The sequence below is a fragment of the Rhinolophus sinicus genome, linkage group LG02 (assembly GCF_036562045.2).
Source record: "Rhinolophus sinicus isolate RSC01 linkage group LG02, ASM3656204v1, whole genome shotgun sequence".
NCBI classification, from domain to species: Eukaryota; Metazoa; Chordata; class Mammalia; order Chiroptera; family Rhinolophidae; genus Rhinolophus; species Rhinolophus sinicus.
In genome coordinates this window covers 185,968,849-185,988,654 of record NC_133752.1, presented here as the reverse complement: position 1 = coordinate 185,988,654, position 19,806 = coordinate 185,968,849, and the positions used below count along the sequence as shown (strand labels likewise).

The 19,806-nt window shown below is 42.4% G+C and overlaps 1 protein-coding gene across 3 annotated transcripts in view; it reads right to left on the bottom strand.

Annotated features, from left to right (window-relative positions):
- LG02H12orf75 (linkage group 02 C12orf75 homolog) overlaps positions 1–19,806 on the bottom strand; it is a 103,373-nt gene that overhangs the window by 80,473 nt on the left and 3,094 nt on the right. For all 3 annotated transcript variants that reach the window (XR_012494079.1, XM_074326249.1, XM_074326250.1), the window contains one exon: positions 18,817–18,954. Coding sequence is in view for 2 of the 3 variants with exons in the window: in XM_074326249.1 (XP_074182350.1) it covers positions 18,817–18,954 (138 nt within the window). In the remaining variant the exon portion in view is untranslated. The remainder of the gene's footprint in view (positions 1–18,816; positions 18,955–19,806) is intronic.

Below are 19,806 nucleotides of genomic sequence, written 5' to 3'. Positions count from 1 at the left end.
TGGAGTTTTTGTTTTCATTTTTTGGGGTTTGTTTTTAATAATAGCCATTCTAATAACCTTTTAAAGCTTTGACTTAGGTATGTTTTTTAATTAATTATATTGCTGAGGAAGGCTGTCTCTACAATGTGTCAACCATTTATTATTTATTACTAAGAGAATGGCTTCTTCTGTCTGCTTGGGGACACAGCTCTGACACTTCCCCTGTGGAGGGGAAGGGATCAGATTCCATTACTTTTGGTGGCCAGTGTAACTTCCTGTTGGGATTCAGGAAAGATCCCTCCCTGGGACGTGGTTCCATGACACTTTCCGGTAATATCAACTACAGCCTGGGAGCTCAGGGCTTTCTTCTCTGTTATATTTTCAGTCCCTTCTTTGCTCAGTCTGCCAAGAACGCCAACAGTTTTCAATCTCATTTGATGACCAAGTGTTCTAATGATTTACACTTTTGTTTTTAAGTTTGAAAAGATTCAAGGCTATTCTCTAAAATTATACTTTTGCTTGTTTTCTAAAATGCTTTCTTTAGTAAGAGAGAACGGAATGGAGTTAAAGCTAAACCCGAGGGACCTAGAAATTTCCTTAGCACGTGGGAGTGTCATGGGAAAAGTTGGAGAACTTCTGGGGCAGGCTCCAGTCTCACTAGGCAATGCTTGGCATTTGGGAAAGTGGACCGTGAGGCGGGGGCAGGATTGGGTATGGAAGCAGAGGTCTGAAGGTTTATCAAACAACTGCTCAGTAATAATAATTTATTGTGAGCTGTTGGTTCGCAAACTGGCCCCCATACATGGAGGGCAAGGAGAGACCAAATAAGGAGGCCGACTTCTCCAGATTGGCAGGTGGCAGGTTTAATGAGCAAGGGAACTGACATGCGAGTTTTGTCTTGGGTGGTCACGAGATCTCCGCACCTGCCCTCCAGAATCTTTATACAAAGGCCTTAACTGGGTTCAGTCATGTACACCATCCAGATGGTTTCAGCAACACCTTACTCTCTCAAATCTACATCCTTGGAAATGACTATGGCTATGGGAATGGTGGGCAGAGCATATATTTCAAGGACAGGGGAGGAGGTGAGAGGCTCCTATTTCTGAGGTCCAGCTCTAGTCTGCAACTGGCGAGCATGTCTTCTCAATGATCTCCTCCATCATGGGCCAGTTACTCCTTTAACAGCTGCCAGTTACTTCTCTAAGAGCTTTGTGTGTGTTAGCTCATTTAATACTCAAAACAGCAACAGGTACTTTTACTAACACACCCATTTTGCAGAGTTTAAAGAATTTACCGGAGATCACACAGCAGCAGAGCTGGGAATTGAACTTGGCAATCTGACTCCAGATTCTGTCATTCTCCCCACACCATATACATCACTCTGAGACTAATCTCAGTGTAATTCCCTCATTCCTAAAACCACCTATTTTGTTAATAGCATGAACTTAGAATGAAGAGAAGGGCAGATTTCTCCACTATTGTCCTCACTCATTCGTTTAGTGATTCACTCACTTAATTGACAGCTTACTACTGAGCACCAGCTATGTGCTAAGTGCTGTACTCTGCTCAAACTTGAGAATACAAGCAGAGAGCGAGACAGACAAGGTCCCTCCCACTCTTGTGGGAATTACATTTTGGGGGGGGGGGGTTAAAAATCAACAATAAACATAATAAGAAAATCAGGACAGTGATAAGTGCCAGGAATGCATAAACATAAACAATAGAGTGTCTGGGGAGCTAATTTAGATTCAGTGGGCAGTGACATCTGGGCTGAGACCTGAGTGATAAGAGCCTCCGTGAGAGGATCTGGGGTAAAGAGGTACCTTCCCAAGCAGAAGGTAAAGGGACCAGCCTGGTGTGTTTGAAAACAGACAAAAGGTGGCATTCTTGAAGTGAAGGGAGTGGGGGGCAGGGAGATAGGTAGGCAGGGGCCAGGCAAGGTAGAAAGAACCTTGCAGACCATGGAAAAGATTTTGAATTTTACGGCAAGTGTGATGGGGAAGAATTGGAGAGTTTGAACAGGGAAGTAAAATGATCTATTTAATGTATTTAAAAGTTTTTATTCCCTAATTTCGCCACTAGTAGCAGGAATCCCCAAATGGTTGCTGGCGGTCTTTCTGCCAAGGTTGTTGTTTTATCCAGTTGATAATCAACAGGTAGCTGCCATCAGGCTCCTTTCCCAACTGGTTCCTGGAATTCCATTAGGGGGGAACGTCAGTGCTACAATTCCCCAATCTGTGATTTGCTCTTAAAGCTCCAAAGAGCCTATGAATGGGCTATAAAACTGACAGCCAGCCCCTAAGTGTGTGCCCAAACTCTGTCTGGCCTGTGTGTGCATCAGTGTGTGGAGAGACATTTCAGTATCCATCAGCTTCCCAGAGAGATCCCTAACCCATGGGAATATTAAATTCACTGCTGCTCTGAAAGAGAAAAACGTGATGGGGGAGAACCCCTGACAAACAACTCCACTTGAAAAAGTAATACCTGGGATAACATTAGGCACATATAGAATGTTTAAAGCAATCGCATAGATTTTGGAGATGAATATTAAGTGCTCAACAAATCTTTGTTAAACGAATGAATGAAAAATTAGCCAGTTCCCCATTGGGAAGGTACCTCACACATTTGATGGTTGAGAAAACTGAGGTGCAGGAGGGTTATATGTTTTGCCCAAGGTCATGCATTTAGCATGTGGCAATGCTGAACTGCAAACCAAGATCTTTTCACTTCAACAGATGGATTTTCCACTTCTGGACACATTATATTAAAGAACATGTTAAAGAAGCATTTTCAACAAACAATATCTCATGGGGATATTAGAACTTAATAGTGATAATAGCTAACATTTCTTTGAGGACTTGTTATGCGTTAGTGTTAAAAACAAGATAGAAGGCCCAAAATGGCATTGCTTATGCTAAGTCCCACATCACCAAACCAAGACTTAATTATGGCTGAGTTCTTCCAGAAATGAAATCTTAAACCAGTCAATCAGGAATTGCCTGATCAGCATTAGTTGGGTCATCTGCTTGATAAGCCCTTGTCGTCCCCTATAAGCAAGGAAAGTAATCTTGAAATAACTGACCCGCTTTTTTGCCCAGCACGACTTCCTTATTCCTGCTCCTTTCTGCCTCTACAATCTCTTGCCGTGTATAGCTCTTTGAAAACAGTCAATAAGTCCTTTAAAACGTGCTTGGTTGAATTGTTTAATACTAGGTACTCATCTAATCCTCTCAGCCACCGTATGAAGTGGGTACTCTCATTACTCCCATTTTACCGTGAAGCCACTGAGACACAGAGAGAGGTTAAGTAGTAACCTGTCCAAAGTCACAGAGCTGGAAAGTGGCAGTGGCAGCGTCCAAGCCAGGATCCGCATGCTTAATACCACACCGCCCCTCGGGCTGTTTGCCACTTCACATCTTCTGCTGGAAACTTAGGCCTGTCTCAGAAAGGAGAAGACCCTGATCAGCAGTTGATGGGTTCTTAGGACTCAAACACAAAAATTCCCAGGACAAGCAAGTCCAAAAAAAGCAAACGCAACACTGTATCTGACCTATGAGACGACAACTCCTCAAAAAATACAAAAGCAGAGGAGAATTAAAAGGAAAAGATTAAAAATAGAGAAAAAGAATTAAACAATCTAGAATACAAAACCACTGGGCAACAAGAAGTTTTACAAGGTAAAGATGGTATTTATTGTCTGGGAAACTTGTATTGCATTTCCTTGACAATTACATGGTGAAATTATTTCAACATGAGCCATTCCAGTTTACCAGCGTTAAAACAAAAAAACAACACAAAACGACCCACACTAACAGGGAAAAAAACAGCTTAAATCAACTGCTTTTATTTCATTTTGCCCTTTTTCTTCCTGCTGAGAGAAGTATATTTTGCACATGGATCTTGTATCTTTCTCTTGGATGTGCTCCTGGGTTTTCAAAGGCTCCCAACAAAACCCCAGGAAGGTCTATGTCACACTGAGCACTGCTCTAGATGCTGATGAACTGGAGTTAGTCTGTATTCTTTTAGAAAGAAGCGTCTTCAAATTATTTTGGATCCAGTTTTGCCATGTCATGGCTTCTACATGAGGCATCACTATCTAGGCTGTTTACATTATTATCTAGACGCATGATGAAAGCCTCATCAGAATATTTTTCACAGTTAATCATGTTTTTTCAAGTTGTATATGTGCACTTATATTGGAATATATGCATGGTGGAGCACAACAGAAAACAAACTATAACTTGAAATGTTACATGTATGCTGTATAGAAAATAACTGTGCCTACATTCAAAAAAGACTTAGTAACTGAGAGAACAAAACATTGCCAAGAATGAGAAAATATGAGTTCCTTCCACAGTAATGCCCCATGTTTTGGGAAAGCTATTTATCATTTCATTTCCTCATTTGTAATAATAAACTAGGTAAGATTGCTTTTATTTCCATTATTAAAGCTTTTCCCCAGAGCTCTGATTACTCTTGGTGAGATTATTTTCTATTATTTTAGCAGAAATTTCATATCATGCACATATCAGCTAATTTGTGCAGTACGATATTTTCAATCGGTCCCTAAAAAGGGGCTCCCTGCCCCATTCACATTATGCTAGATTTGTTCTTCACCATGAAAAATATCTAGTATTTCAAGGGTAAATAACTTGACGAAGGCAATAAGTAGTCTAGCCAAGTTGCATCATTGCAAGTAAGGAATAATCCTTATATTCCACTCTTTCCTTATGGTTCATCAGGGTACACAGAAAGGGAAGGGATTTCTCCCTAATTCTTTGCTTGAGTCCACTATATTTGAGCCAAGAATCTCTTGCCTACAGCTGAGAATGCTCCCAGCAGTTGTCTTTGGCTTGTATCTGCTCATTTTGGAGAAGGTTCTCTTTATCTGCCAAGGTCCCAAACGAAAGTTGTTCTCTGTGAGGACTCCTCAGACCACCCCTTCTGACCCTCTCCTCCAGAAGGTTTAAGCATTCCTTCCTTCATGTCTAATAACACTTTGTAACCACCATTCGTACAGCACATAAAACACTGTACTATTTTTATTTGGAAAGGAACTCTTTCTTATTTATCTTTGTATCCCCAGTACCTAGATTTATGGCATGTGTATCAATGCCAAGCATAATGCTGAGCCCTGTTTATTGAATTTATTAAAAAGAATACAGTGAAGGCTTAGGGACTTTACTTAAGGTCCTTGAGTATAATGAATATCATGAGGAGAAATGGATGGTTAGTTGTGGCAGAGACTGTTTTCAGTATTCATTTCCCCTTTCCTCCATTGTAATAGAACCCCTGGTTTTTGGCTGGGGACATGGCAATACAGAATATAGATAGGATTTCTCAGCATCCTTTGCAGCTAGGTAAGGCCATGTGACTCAGTTTTAACCAATGGGATGTAAGTGGAAGTGTCATATGGCAGCTTCCAGGAATCCTCCTTAATAGAGAGCTGGCATGTAACATTTACTCTTTTTTCTTTGCCACTTTCTATTTCCTACTGCTTGGAATGTAGATTTGATGGCTGGAGCTAAGCAGCCCTCTTGGGCCATGAAGTGACCAAGGAAGGCTATGGATGGTAGAGCATCAAGACAGAGAGAGGAATAACTTAAGTGTCCATCAACGGATGAATGGATTTTAAAAATGTGGTATCTATCTATCTATCATCTATTTGTCTGTCTATCTATCTATCTATCTATCTATTTATCTATCTATCTATCACCTATCTATATTCAGCCATAAAAAAGAATGGAATCTTGCCATTTGCAACAATGTGGATGAACCTAGAGGGCAGTATGCTAAACGAAATAAGCCAGACAGAGAAAGACAAATACTGCATGTTATCCCTTATATGTGGACTCTTAAAAAACAAAGTCATGCATAGAAACAGAGAATAGAATAGTGGTTGCCAGGGAGTGGGGGTGGGGGAAATGGGGAGGTGTCAATCAAAGGTACAGACTTTCAGTTACAAAATGAATAAGTTCAGAGGATCTAATGTACAGCATGGCAAGTGAATAATAATGTATTGTATAATTGAAATTTGCTAAGACCGTAGATCTCAAGTGTTCACACAAAACAAGATAACTGTGTAAAGTGAGGAATGTGTTAACTTGATTGTGGTAATCATTTCACAGTGTACACATATATCAAATCATTAAGTCATACACTTTAAATATATAAAATGTTATTTGTTGATTATACCTCAATAAAGTTCGGGGGGGTGGGGAAGAGAGAATCTAGATCCCTTAGATCCCTGAGGCCTTCTAGAGTAAAGCCCCCATGCCAGCCCTAGACTGTCACTTCTGGACTTCTACGTGAAAGAGAAACCTCTATGTTGTTTAAGCCTTGGTTATTTGCAGTCACTGTTACTCACAGCTGAGCCTACTCCTGATACTGTATTGCATTTTGCTGCTTCCTGGTTGGTGTATTTTTGTAATTTCTCATATGAAAAAGAAAACCTTCCCCCAGAGGTTTAGATGAGTCATATCTGGAATCTCTAGACTGGAAAATTAAATGTATTAATATTGTCAATTATACACACACACAAACACACACATTTTGGGCATCAATTAGTAGCTTTGGTTATTGAGTGCTTACTGTATACCAGATAGTATGCTATACTTTATATGCATTCTTTTATTTAGCTTATTAATAAGCTCTTTTTAAAAGCTTATGATGTAGGAATTATTATTATCCCCACCTTCTCAGTGAGGTAGCTGTAGATAAGAGAAGCTAAGTAAACACCTAGCCAGTAGCCAAGGCAGGGGAGTCTTCCCTTTAAGCCTCTGAGTTAACCACTCCTGGGTAGAGTGGTTTTAGCTGTTTCAGGAAGAGACGAGGGGAGACCTTTCCCCTGCCACCACACCACCTTACTTGCAAATCTACTGAGCATCATGCTGCAAATGCCAAGTTATCCAGGATGGAATTCTGCTATCAGCAAGGGTACACCCCAGGGAGATAACCAGAGAAAACTGAAGAGTAAGGAACTCCTCTGCTGAGTTCTTGATAAAGAGCAAGAGGCCAGAGGAATTCACCTCTTCATCGGTAAGCTGGGGTGTAAATATGGGAGTGAGAGGGGTGTCACTGCACAGGCGCAGTGGAACTGAAGTCTAAAGTCAGACATAATGACACTGGAACATGGAAACCATCAATCAAGTCAGATTGATATTTAAAGACTGGAGGATCAAAGACCTAAAATTCATATTTAACAAGAAAGGCATTTGGAAAAGAATGATTTATAAAGTTTGCTACTCTGACCTCAATGATAACATTCCAAACATGCTGAATGAATAATTAATTCCCTTTCATTATCCAAGGCATAAACACTCATTTATTCGTGAAATATGCATTGAGGGACTGCTATGTGCATGGGCTGTGCTAAGCAGGGATTGGGACACACAGGGGAATGAGGGCCTCCAGGATGGCACAGTCAGGTGGGGGAGACCCACCTGTAAACACATCTTTACAGCGCCACGTGCCCTGACGGAGGTACGTACTAGGGCTATGTGGACCCTCAATGAGAAGCATCCTACCTTAGGGAAGGTCTCCAAGATGACAGAGGAGAGTTTTGAGGGATGACTAGGACTTAACCAAGAGAAGGGGTGACAAAGAGGAGAAAACATGATCCTAAGAAAGGGAGGAGCATGTACAAGGCTCAAAAGAGCCTGTCACCTTCCAGGAAATGTGCTTCCTTTGTAAAGCTAGAGCCAAGGCAGAAGGAAAGAAGAGGCAAAGAAGAGAGTTGTTCTTACAGTGATCAGTTTAATGATATGCTACCGTGTTTCCCCAAAAATAAGACCTAGCCGGACCGTCAGCTCTAATGAATCTTTTGGAGCAAAAATTAATATGAGTCCCGATCTTATTTTACTATAAGACCCAGTCTTTATAATATAACATAATCTAATATAACATAATATAATATAATAACAGGTTTTATATGAATTTTTGCTCCAAAAGAAACATTAGAGTTGATTGTCTGGCTAGGTCTTATTTTGGGGGAAACAGGGTATGTCAAATTTATATTTATATAGTCCACCAGCATTCATAGTCCTTTTCTTCGTTGTTCACGGTAGTTGAAAAGACAGTGGTTTAAAACTCCACTCCTCCAAAAAACAATGCAGTGAACCATTGTCTGCTACGAGTGTCATCCTCCTTCCTCTGTAACAGAGCACATGTCCCAGTTCTTCATACACATCCACTCCTCCACATGACTCTGGAGGTGTTGGTTCATCACCAGGTTAAGGGGTGGATGCTTGTTAGTCTGAGCCAGAGGTCTGCCCATGGACCCACTACCTGTTTTTTTATAAATAATGTTTATTTAAAAACAACCACACCCATTATTTCCTGTGACTGCTTTTGTGGTACAACAGCAGAGTTGAGAGACTGTATGGCTCACAACACCCAAAATATTTACTACCCGGTCCTTCTCAGAAAAAGTTTCTTGACCCCTGGTCTAGACCAATCAGAGCACTGAATTCCCCTGGCAAATGTTATCGGTCCAGTGGTGGGCTTATTGCTTATATCGGCCAGTCAAATTACAGGGAAGAACTTATGTTTTATGCTTGGAACAAGGATTCTCTCATTTCCATCACATGATGACCCCACTACTGCTAACAGCCCTCTTAGAATCATGAGGTGTTCTAGAGATGGCAGAACCAAGAGACAGAACGATCTCGGTCCCCGATAACACCGTTAAATCAAGCAACCTGGAAGCCTGCCTTAGCTCTGGATTTAGTGGCGCGTGACATAATCCATTTCCTTAATGCTTAAGTCAGTTTGAGTAGAGCTGTCTGTTACTTGGAAGTAGAAGCGTCCATCGCTGCTGTGTAAGGAACGCCATCTTGTTAAAAGTCCAGGTTCACAGCAGGCTGAGAAGCTAAAGCACCATCACAGACCCGGAGTAAGAGAAAGGAGAGAATAATAAGAATAAGCACCATAACAAACCCACACACACTGCCTGCAGGGAGTATCTCGAGGCAGCCACATCCCATTACCCACAGTTGACTGAAATGTTTTGAAAAATAAAGTTTTCAATTCAATAAATTCACGATGGTTTTCAAAGAACAGCAGATTTGAGGCAGTAAATTGGAAATTGGGGGAGTAGGGAAGTTCTACCTGAACCAGTCTCTTTGACAGCAGGAAAAGTGACAGCTGACTGCCTAAGAGGAAGGAGAAAGACAGCTTAACCAGAAATAAAACAAAAAATGTAGCTCATGCCAATTAATATAGAGTAATTACAAGTAGCCTGCAATATCCCTACAAGTAGCCTGCAATATCCCCAGGAGTGACACTATTTATGTTAGACAATCACAATCCATGCTTATAAAAAGTGGCCTTGATACACCAAGAATAGAATTAGTTATGTCCAGTCTACTCTATTTAAAGAAGAACAAAGGCTCTTTTTTTCCCCAGATCTTCTGACTCTCCTCACAAAAGTTTTCTCTTAAAAACAAAGTGACAATTCAATGATATGGGACACACACCCTGTTTCTAAAATGCTAGATGAAAGGAATCTTTGCAGGAGGAGTCCTACTTCAAGACAATTTTCATTGTTCCTGGGACTGCAGGACTGTACTTTTCTAACATTAAACATGGGTTCAATTAGGCAGTATCCCAGAAAGCAGGATCTAGGTACAGAATCACAGTTTTGGTGTAGAGGCCAGTACATTGAACAAAGCACATGCACTGGAGGCAGGTAGATCTGAACCCAAAACACAATTCCATCTCCAAACTAGCTACGTGGGCCTCTGTCTCCTAACACATCAGACAGGAATAATGACAGATAGCTGCATGATTGTTGTAAGACCTCAGTTATATACAGATAACATATATAAAGCATCAAGCACAACACCTGACATCTATTAGGCTTCCATTTGTGGAACCTATCACTGCCTATTATTGATATTGCCATTATTATTGTCATTCTATCCCAAGCATTCCAAAACTTTGCATTTAAGAGGCAAAGTTGCTATAGGACAATTTCATGCTACAGATGGACAACCTCATCTGCCTTATTTGAATCTTAAGTGACCTTCTATTGGTTCATAAACTGGCCCCCACACACAGAGGGCAAGGAGAGCCCAAAGAAAGAGGCAGACCACTCCAGATTGGCAGGTGACATGTATAATAAGTGAGGGAACTTACTTACAAGGCTGGCCTTTGGCGGCAGCAAGACAACTAGATCTCCACACTCACCTGCCAGAATCTTAATATTTACAAAGGGGCCTAAATAGTGTACAGTCAGGTATACCATCTAGATGGTCTCAACGACACCTTGCTCTCTCAGGACAGTGTCCTTGGAACAGTTCTCACGGAGGGAACAGTGGACAGAGCATAGATTCCAAGGACAGGGCAAGGGGCAAGGAGCCTCTGATTGCCTGGGTCCAGCTCATGGGTCAACCAGTGGTCACATCCTCTTGAAGACCTCTCCTCTAACACCTTCCAGGAGAAGTAGAGTGAGCCAAAGTGCTATGACCAAGAGCCAAGTCCTCTGTAACAAGCATGAAACTACTTTATTCAGGAACAAGAATTCCATGAAAACCTATTCATGGATTCGGAATGATTTCAAGTGGCCACTGGATCCAGAAACCCACTGCAACTGCCAATGTGCCAGAGCTGGGGTGTTCATTTAAATAAACAAAATGCAGCAAGTGGCTGAGGCAGGTGATGGAGTCAGTATAGCCTCTAACATGCCCTGGACAGCCCAAACTATTCAACAGTAACCAGCAATTAACAGAGACATGCAGAAATTAACTGTGACCTCTGGAGGCTAGGAAGTCCAAGATCAAAGTGCTAGCTGATTCAGTTCCTGGTGAGAGCCCTCGTCCAGACTCGCAGACAGCCACCTTTCCACTGTATCCTCACATGGGAGAGGAAGTGACCTCTCTCTCTTCCTCTTCTGATAAAGCCACTAATTCCATCATGAGGGCCCCACCCTCAAGACCTCATCAAATCCTGACTACCTCCTAAAGGCCCCACATCCAAATACCAGCACATTGGGGGTCAGGGTTTCAACATATGACATTAGTGGCAGGGGGTAGGGGTGGGGACACAATTCAGTCCATTGTGTGATCCTTCTGCAGCTTCCTCACCTAAAACGTTCCTATAATTCAATTCTCAAAGTCATAAATAGTTTCTGAAGTGAGTTTGGTCAGACTTTCCAGACTATTTCTTATTTTAGCCATGATTAAGCATGAAGAATTTCATCTCAGCTGGGAGAACATTGGCGAAAATAAGCTCTGTATGAGCAGGGCACTTTTATAAAGGAAGACTTCATGACATTCTTCTCCACTGCAGAACATTTAGAAATTACATGAGGTCAAGGGAGGGTCAGGGAGAAGAGAAAGGAGGATGGAAAACAGGCCTGTGTCAGGGAGAACTCAGGCATCCAAACAACAGTTCTGTTCTCTCTCTGATTAGCCAGAGTTGAGCTCTGGAGCCAACGGTGCTCCAACTGAGACACATGCAGTTTTGATGACCAAATATGGTATACACATACCATAAACCTCAAATTTATGAGACAGACAATGAGTTGAGGGGAAGAGATTGAAAACAGTAGTCAGCTGTCGACTGGCCAAAAAATAACTCCAAAAGAAAATCTACCAAAAGAGTGGTTTATTCGGGAAAAGAAAAAGAAACGAGATCACCCCAGTAGTGTGTGAAAGCATACTTTCCACCGGGGCTCCAACCGGCCGCCCACGTGTATAAAGCCCCAATTCCAAAATGGCTATTCTGTTAATTTGCATCCCTCCCCTGGAAGTTACCACAAAGTTTAATAGGAAGTCAGGACTAGAGAGTTAACAAGAGGCCCAGTTCCACCCATAGTCTTCCCGGCTCTATGGTTAATTATCTTAAGATGCCAGTTCACTTTTATCACAGCATTTAGTGACTTTCTTGAGCCTAAGGGGACTCTTCTCTGAAAGAATTTTGTGAGAAAGTCCCAGCTGGTGCAGGTGCTAAAGGGCTGTTTTCATGTTCATTCTAGGTTGACTTCTGCAGTGGTTGGGAAAAAAAAAAAAAGAAACAACTCTGGCAAGATCAAACATCCATTTCTTGGTACCTGAGAATGGAGTGGAGAAAGAGAATCCTGAGTAGAAGGTGGAAGCAGAGAAAGTCTTAAAATATGTATGACTGATTCGGTTACCTCTTGGGACATGCAGGGAAAGGAGGAAGTGAAATGACATTTACTGAGAGCCAACTAGAGGGTAAGGTTTAGAAGGAAGAGCCTGCCTGTCTGGTTCCCAGTGTTTGCCGAGCTTCTGACATAAGCCCTGACAGGCAGGATACACTCACTACATACCTGTTGCAAGAAGGACAGACGTGGCACAGAACCCATTATACAGCGGGCACTCATAGACATTTTTGAAAGAATCGATTAACTAACGAACCCTACTGTATGCCAGGCATTGTTTCATTCCTTCATTCAATTTACAAGTGTTTTATTGAGCGAGGTCCTATCATTTGCCAATCACTCTGCTGGACACTGAGAACTCAAACCAGTAAAGAGATAGTCCCTCCCCCTTGAATTGCTTACAGTCTTGGGGAGATAGATGCACGAGCAATGGCGATGCAATTTACAATGACCCGAATGCAGGGAAACATAGGAGAAGGGGATTTCAGTTTCCTGGGAGAGTCGAGGCCATCTTTACAGAGTAGACAGCCTTTGAACTGAGACTTAAGATGAGCAGAGGATCTCAGACGTTTCAGACAAAGAGAATGGTGTGAGAGAAGATGACAAGAAGGTCACCCTTATAGGAGAAAGAATTCAGTGGGGCAAAGAAAGTAGGAGGGTGAACGGAGAAAGAGATGAGGCATAGGCCTAATCATAAGGGGTCTGGTATTTTGTTTGAAGGAGTTTAAACTCACCCTGTAGAAAACAGGAAGCAGGATTGGCTTCATGGGCAGGTGACCTGTGCATTCCCACAGGACTCTATGCTCAGGTGGACCCCATGCTTGCTTTACTGCTCTGCTGTTAGCTGCTTTGAAATTCATAACTTTGTCTTTGAACTTGTGTTTTGTAAGTGAAGTCCAGTGGGACCATGGAGCAGGCACATGAGCAGAGAAGATACATACATTATGCATGTCTGTGTTATCTTGCTGCTTCATTCGCCTGTAGTGTTCACGAAGCCCCCTGGGAGCAGAATTCCAGTGCACCTACCCTGTGTGGGAGCTTAGCAACTCAAAGCAAGTACAAAGTAAGCACGTTATGGAAGCCACCAGCTCCCACTGAATGTTGATAAATGTGTGCATACTAAGAAGTGAAATAAAACAGTTGGGTTAGTTTTGTGCAATGGGCTACAAAATACAAATTGTATCATTTCAGTGATCCCACATGAGTCAAAAACCCTATGTTTGCATTTAAAACTGGCATTGCCCAAAATAAGGATGAGCAGTAAAGGTCATGCTAATAATTTATAATCTGAATTTTTCTTTACTTAGAACATTAAATGACAAAAACACCATGACAAGTTGAGAGAGAGACACTACCAAAAAAAGGAAAGGAAAAAGCTGCATATTTTAGTACATTTAATGGCACTTTTCCCTTATTTTCTAAACACTTTGTACCAGGCCCCAAAAATTATGTAGCTGGCTTTGATGGGGAACCATTAAAAAACAAAACAAAACAAAACAAAAAAACATTTTGTGCAGGGAAAAAGCACAAGACTATTATTTTGGAAAAACAATTCTCACCAGAATGTGGAAATGAGAAGAGAAGGAGGTAGAACGAGGAGAAAGGTTGATGAGGTCTATGTGAAATCAGGGGCAGGGAGATGCAGAGAAAGGAACAGAGGTGTGAGGAGTTGGTGGGCAGAGTACTAGGGCTGGTGATCCAATCCTTAGGGGAGGTAAGCAACAGGGAGGGATACCGCTTGACTCCCATGTTTCTGGCTTCAGCCACGGGTGATACCATCCACTGAGATGTGGAGGAGGAGGAAGAGGGAGAATGGGACATGTGAGGGAGAAAGGATGGGTTGAAGGTCAAGGTTGGTCTGGGACTTGGGATAGACTTATCATGCCTGGATATGTGCGGTGCTTCTCTCTCTACCTTCTGCTGATAACAGATCCCACTCTTCTGGCCTCAGGGGTATTGCTATAACCTAGGCTGGGGCCCATTCTGGTACCTGGTACACAGCCACACCTAGTGGTCCAAGGAATGGGCAGGTCGGTGTCCTAAGCCAGAGTGATCAGAATCTTTCCCTAGGATTTTTTCATACTAAAGCTGGAGTCATCTCCTTTCCTCTCTAGCTCCAGAAGTGAGTCTGCAACTGCCAGGAGACCTGGTTCTAGTGACCCTGAGACTCAGGTCTGAGAGTTAAGCCAACACAGAGAGCCTTAGTGGTGAGAGCCTGCCCAGGGCACTGAGTCTCTAGATCTGGCAGTTCCCAGCTTCACTCTGCCCTTCCTGGTAACACAGTCTAAGAAATCCAGCCTTCCCTCACTCCCCTCCATGCTCTCCCAGCCTTTTATGTTTTCCTTAAGCTAATTGGAGTTAGGGCTCTGCCACTTGCCACTGATTAATACAGGACACATGGCTAAGTGCCCACGGAAACAGCTTGTGATAGAAATTATTCCCACATTATGGAGAAGTGAAGTGAGGCTCAGGAAGGTGAGAGAACTTGCCCAGTCTCATGGCTAGCAAACCCAAACCACAGCGCCAAGACTTAAATGCAGGTTTAACTCCAAAGTTCGTGATTTTCCTATGATGCCACATTTTCTCTAATCTGTTCATTATTCTTAGCATCTCTTTCTCTAAACTTGGGGCTTCAATTTTAGGAATATTCATACTACTGAACTTCCGAGTTTCTTGCTTAATGATGCAAAGCAATGATGGCCAAACAATGAGTTCTCTGGAGTGTTTCCCAGGCTCTGACTATTACCATTTTAAAAGTCACTGGTAGCAGCGGGCCGAGTTGCTAATTTTGCAGAAATTTAAAGTCAGTGACCTTCTCACTGAAATCTTAGTTTCTTAAGCTTTATTGTGTTTTATGAGTTCAAACGGAAAGTCAAGTCTTAATTCCCAACAGAGTTAGAAGGAGATGATAACAAACTGAGCCCAAGGCTTCAGAACTTGCGAACAGCTCTCTATGACTTTTTTTCTCAATCCTGACTCTGTTTACTGTCATGTCCCCTCCTTTGTAGAACCTTCTTTTCCTTCTATTCCATTAATCCAAATGAAGTCTAAAGAGAATCTTTTCTAATTAATTTTAGGGAATTGTGGCAGAGACCATTGTCCCCAAATTGTTCTTTACTCCTGTTTTCTCTCAGTAACAGAACCCCACATTTAAAAAATTACTTATTTTTAATTGAGATAGAATTCACATATCATAAAATTTACTTTTTAAAGTGTACAATTCAATATTTTTTTAGTAGATTCACAAGGTTGTGCCACCATCATAACTATCCAATTCCAGATGATTTCATCACCCCCATGATAAACCCTACACCCATTAGCAGTTGTTCCCCATTCTCTCCTCCCTCCAGCCTGTCTGGCAACATTAATCTTTCTATATCTATGGATTTTCCTATTCTGGACATTTCTAATAGTTTGAGCCATATAATACATGGCCTTTGTGTCTGGCTTCTTTTATTTAGCATATTGTTTTCAATGTTCATGCACATTGTAGCATGTACAAGTACTTCATTCCTTTTAATGGCCAAATAATGATGATGAGGATGAGGATGATCATAGTAATAATATTCCATTGTATATACCATAATGTTGATCCTTCTATAGTTGGTGGACATTTGGGTTATCTCCCACTTTTTGGCTATTATGAATAATGCTACTATGAATGTTCACGTTTTTGTGTGGACAGATGTTTTCAGTTCTCTTGGGTACACACTAGTAGGGACTTCCTGGGTTATATGATTACTTTATGTTTAACATCTTGAGGAGCTACCAAACTATTTTCCACAGTGCCTGTGCCATTTTACATTCCCATCAGCACTACATGAGGGGAACCCTTATTTTTAAGCACAGTATACTAAGCATGGCAAAAGGTCAACTATCCAGCTTCCTCATAGCTGTGTGTGGCCATATGACTAAGTTCTGGCTTATGGGATGGGACATAAGCAGAAGCGGTATGTGCAATTTCTGGGAAACATGACCTCTATTGCTTTCTCCAACCTGCTGGTTGGAAGGTCAACTTACTGACTGGAGGGTCAGCAGCTATCATTGGCTATGCAGGGACTTTGGGAAGGAAGCCAGAGGACAGGATAGAAGGAATCTGTGATGACACTGTGGGGGCCCACACTCACCTTGGACTGACCATGTCTGGACTTCTTAAATATGAAAAAGAAATAAATTTATATTGTGTTTCAGACACCATTATTCTTTTCTTATTAATTAAAGCCAAATTTAACTGTGATAACATTACTGAATTCCTCTGCTCACTGGGCAAATGTTCTCTGAAAGCCAATTAAAAGCCATCTTGGTCTTGGTGTAAAGAAATAAAGATGCATGAAATAAGGACCTTGTCATTTAGGGGCTTACAGCTGAGTCAAGATAAATAGGCATGTAGATAATTAAGACAATGGGAGTTTGGTCAAGATGGCAAAGTAGGTAAATGCTGCGCTTATCTTCTCTCACGACCACATCAAAATTACAACTAAACTACAAAATGACCATCATTGATAGTTGCCTGAAATCTTACAACTAAGGCCATACAGAAGAAGCCAACTTGAGACTGGTAGAAGGGGCAGAGACGTGGAATAGGCTGGTCCCCCACTCACATGTGACCATTAAAAATTAGGAGGGGTATTTATGCTTCAGGTGCCCCCTCCCCCAAAGGAGCAAGGGGTCCTAGTGCCACACCAGGCTCCCCAGCCCAGGGTTCCAGTGCCAGAGAGAGAAGTCCCCATAACTTCCAGTTGTGAAAACCAGCAGACATTGTGGCTGAGTGAGACAGAGGGTGGCTGGAGACTCAGGAGCTCCTCTTAAAGGGACAACACATGGGTTTACTCACTGACAGAATCACTGGCTCTGAGCTGCAGTGTTGGCGCAACAGGGAGAGGTGACAGGGATATAAGGAGGGGAAATGAGTTGTCTGGCTTCAAGGCAAGGGTTGCAGGGGCAGCTTTTTTCCGAATGGTGGAGCTGGCAGAAGTCAGAGTTTCTTTGTTGAGCCCCACCCCGCCTTCCTGGCATGCAGACACAGGTGGCAGCCATATCTGAGTCTCCACCAAGCTGGCTGACACCATTCATTCATCACAGTCTGGTGATTCTGAGATCCTGCCCCACCCAACTTTCAGGCACACCCAAGCTACTTCCAGTGGCTTTTTCATACAAACTGCCTGCCTTGGCTCATGCTGCAGGCTTTCCTAGCATCTCTCAAAAGTTCTCAGAACCCAGACAAGCAGCATCTGGCCTCAACACGTCCCGTACCTCTGACTGAGCCCTAAGCCTGGCATTAGAGGCAGCTGGCCTTGGTTCATAGCTTAGCCTCTCAAGGCATTCCAAGCACAGCATAGATGACAGCCATCTACGGATTGCTGTGTGGCTCCTGCCAGGTGGCCCTGGGCAGGGCATGGGCTACAGCTGAACTTGGCCTACAGCGGGTCCCCTTGCAGGTGGCCCTGGGTCTGGCACACCTAGTGGCCAGCTTTGAAACAAGCTGGAGCATCACTCAGCCACCTCTAAGAATGACACACCCTTAGAGGTGGATTGGGCAGGTACCGGAGCCCTGCTGAGGCAGGTCCTGCTCTATATAGAGGCAGGTCCAGCCCCTCCACCACAGCTCCTCCACTGTAGTCATGGCCAGTCCTCACAACCAATGAGCCTGAGGGTCAATCCCTCCCATTGACCCAAGGCTCAATTATAAGAGGAGGGCACACACAACTCACATAAGGGACACACCTGGACTGTGTGGCTCAGGTGATCAGGAAGACTACACCACTAAACCCCACAGCACCTACTACACAAGGCCACTCTACTAAGACCAGACATAGCAGCCCTACCTAATACATAGAAACAAACACAGGGAGGCAGCCAAAATGGGGAGACAAAGAAGCATGTCCCAAATAAAAGAATAGAACAAAGCTCCAGAAATAGAACTAAACAAAATAGAGACAAGAAGGGATGGCCAGTTGGCTCAGTTGGTTAGAGCATGATGCTCGTAACACTGGGGTTGCCAGTACAATCCCCACATGAGCCAGTGTGAGCTGTGCCCTCCACAACTAGATTGAAACAACTACTTGAATTGGAGCTGATGGGTGCTGGAAAAACACACTTAAAAAATAACTAAAGTTTAAAAAAAAAAAAATGGAGACAAGCAATCTACCCGACACAGAGTTCCAAACACTGGTTATAAGGATGCTCAGTGATCTCAGGGAGAACTTCAACAAAGAGATAGGAAACATAAAAATGGAGCTAGAAAACATAAAAAAGAACCCGTCAGAAATAAAGAGTACAATAATAGAAATGAAGACTACATTACAGGGAATCAACAGTAGATTTGATGAAGCAGAGGATCAAATCTGCGATTTAGAAGATAAGGTAGCAGAAAATACCCAGTCAGAACAGCAAAAAGAAAAAAAGAATCCAAAAAAATGAGGACAGTTTAAAGGGCCTCTGGGACAACATCAAGTGTACTGACATTTGCCCCATAGGGGTACCAGAAGGAGAAGAGAGAGCAAGGAATTGAAAACTTGTTTGAAGAAATAATGACTGAAAACTTCCTTAACCTGGCAAAGGAAATGCAAGCCCAGGAAATGCAGTCTCAAACAAGATGAACCCAAACAGGCCCACACCATGACAATTACAATTAAAATGCCAAAGGTTAAACACAAAGAGAATCTTAAAAACAGCAAGAGAAAAGCAGTTAGTTACCTATAAGGGTTACCTACCTATAAGCCCATCAGCTGATTTCTCAACAGAGACTTGGCATGCCAGAAGGGATTGGTAGATATCCTGGAGTGTAGTAGGCACAGTCCTGGCCTTTGGAACTTTGGCTCTGTCATTTGTTTGAGCCTCAGTTGCAGCATCTGTAAAATAGGAATATTAATACTTATGCCTCATCTTCCCATGCCCAAAGATGACTTTATCATACTCTTTCCTTTATCCTAAAACTTCCAACACCCTCTTGTCATTGCATTGAGCTAATGGCCTTGCTTCCTATTTTCCTGAGAAAATAAAAGCAACCAGAACTCCTTCATCCTCTTCCAGTCAATTTACCAATCTACCATCATGTGCATCAATCTGAATGCATTGTCACTGCTTCTATCCCCTTCATGTATGATTTGGATCCCACTCCTTTTAGTCTGCTCAAGGACTGTGCTTCTGCAATTGTCACTTCACTCTCCTGTATCTGCATTCCCCGCCCCCCACCCACTGGATCATTGTCATCAGAATACAAATAATCTAAGAAATATAGTCTCCTCACCCCTCAGTCTCTCCCAGAGACTGAGGCGTGTTTATGTTTTCTTTAAGTTAACTGAAGTCAGGTTTCTCTCATTTGAAACTGAAAAACTCTGAAAACTCCAGGTTAATACAAGACGCACAGATAGGTGCCTATGGAAATAGCTCCTGCCCTTTTCCCAATTGGTCTTCACCAGGTAAAAGGTTACAGCTCCATAGAGTTCATCCTTTCTCTCCCCAAAGGACATGGTAACTCTAAATTGTCCATCTTTGTAGTTCCTGTTACCAACCTCCCAGCTGTCCAGGGATTTCAGGTACAGTTGGGTGGATGTTTGAATTCCACCCTCACAATAGTTTAATAGGAACAGATACTTTTTAGTGAAACTTAAAAATTTGCGCATGCTTATATAAAAGTTCCTCTTATATGATTTTTTTGCAGATTATCTGTTGAAGGAAGGATATTTGGCTTCAGAATTTAA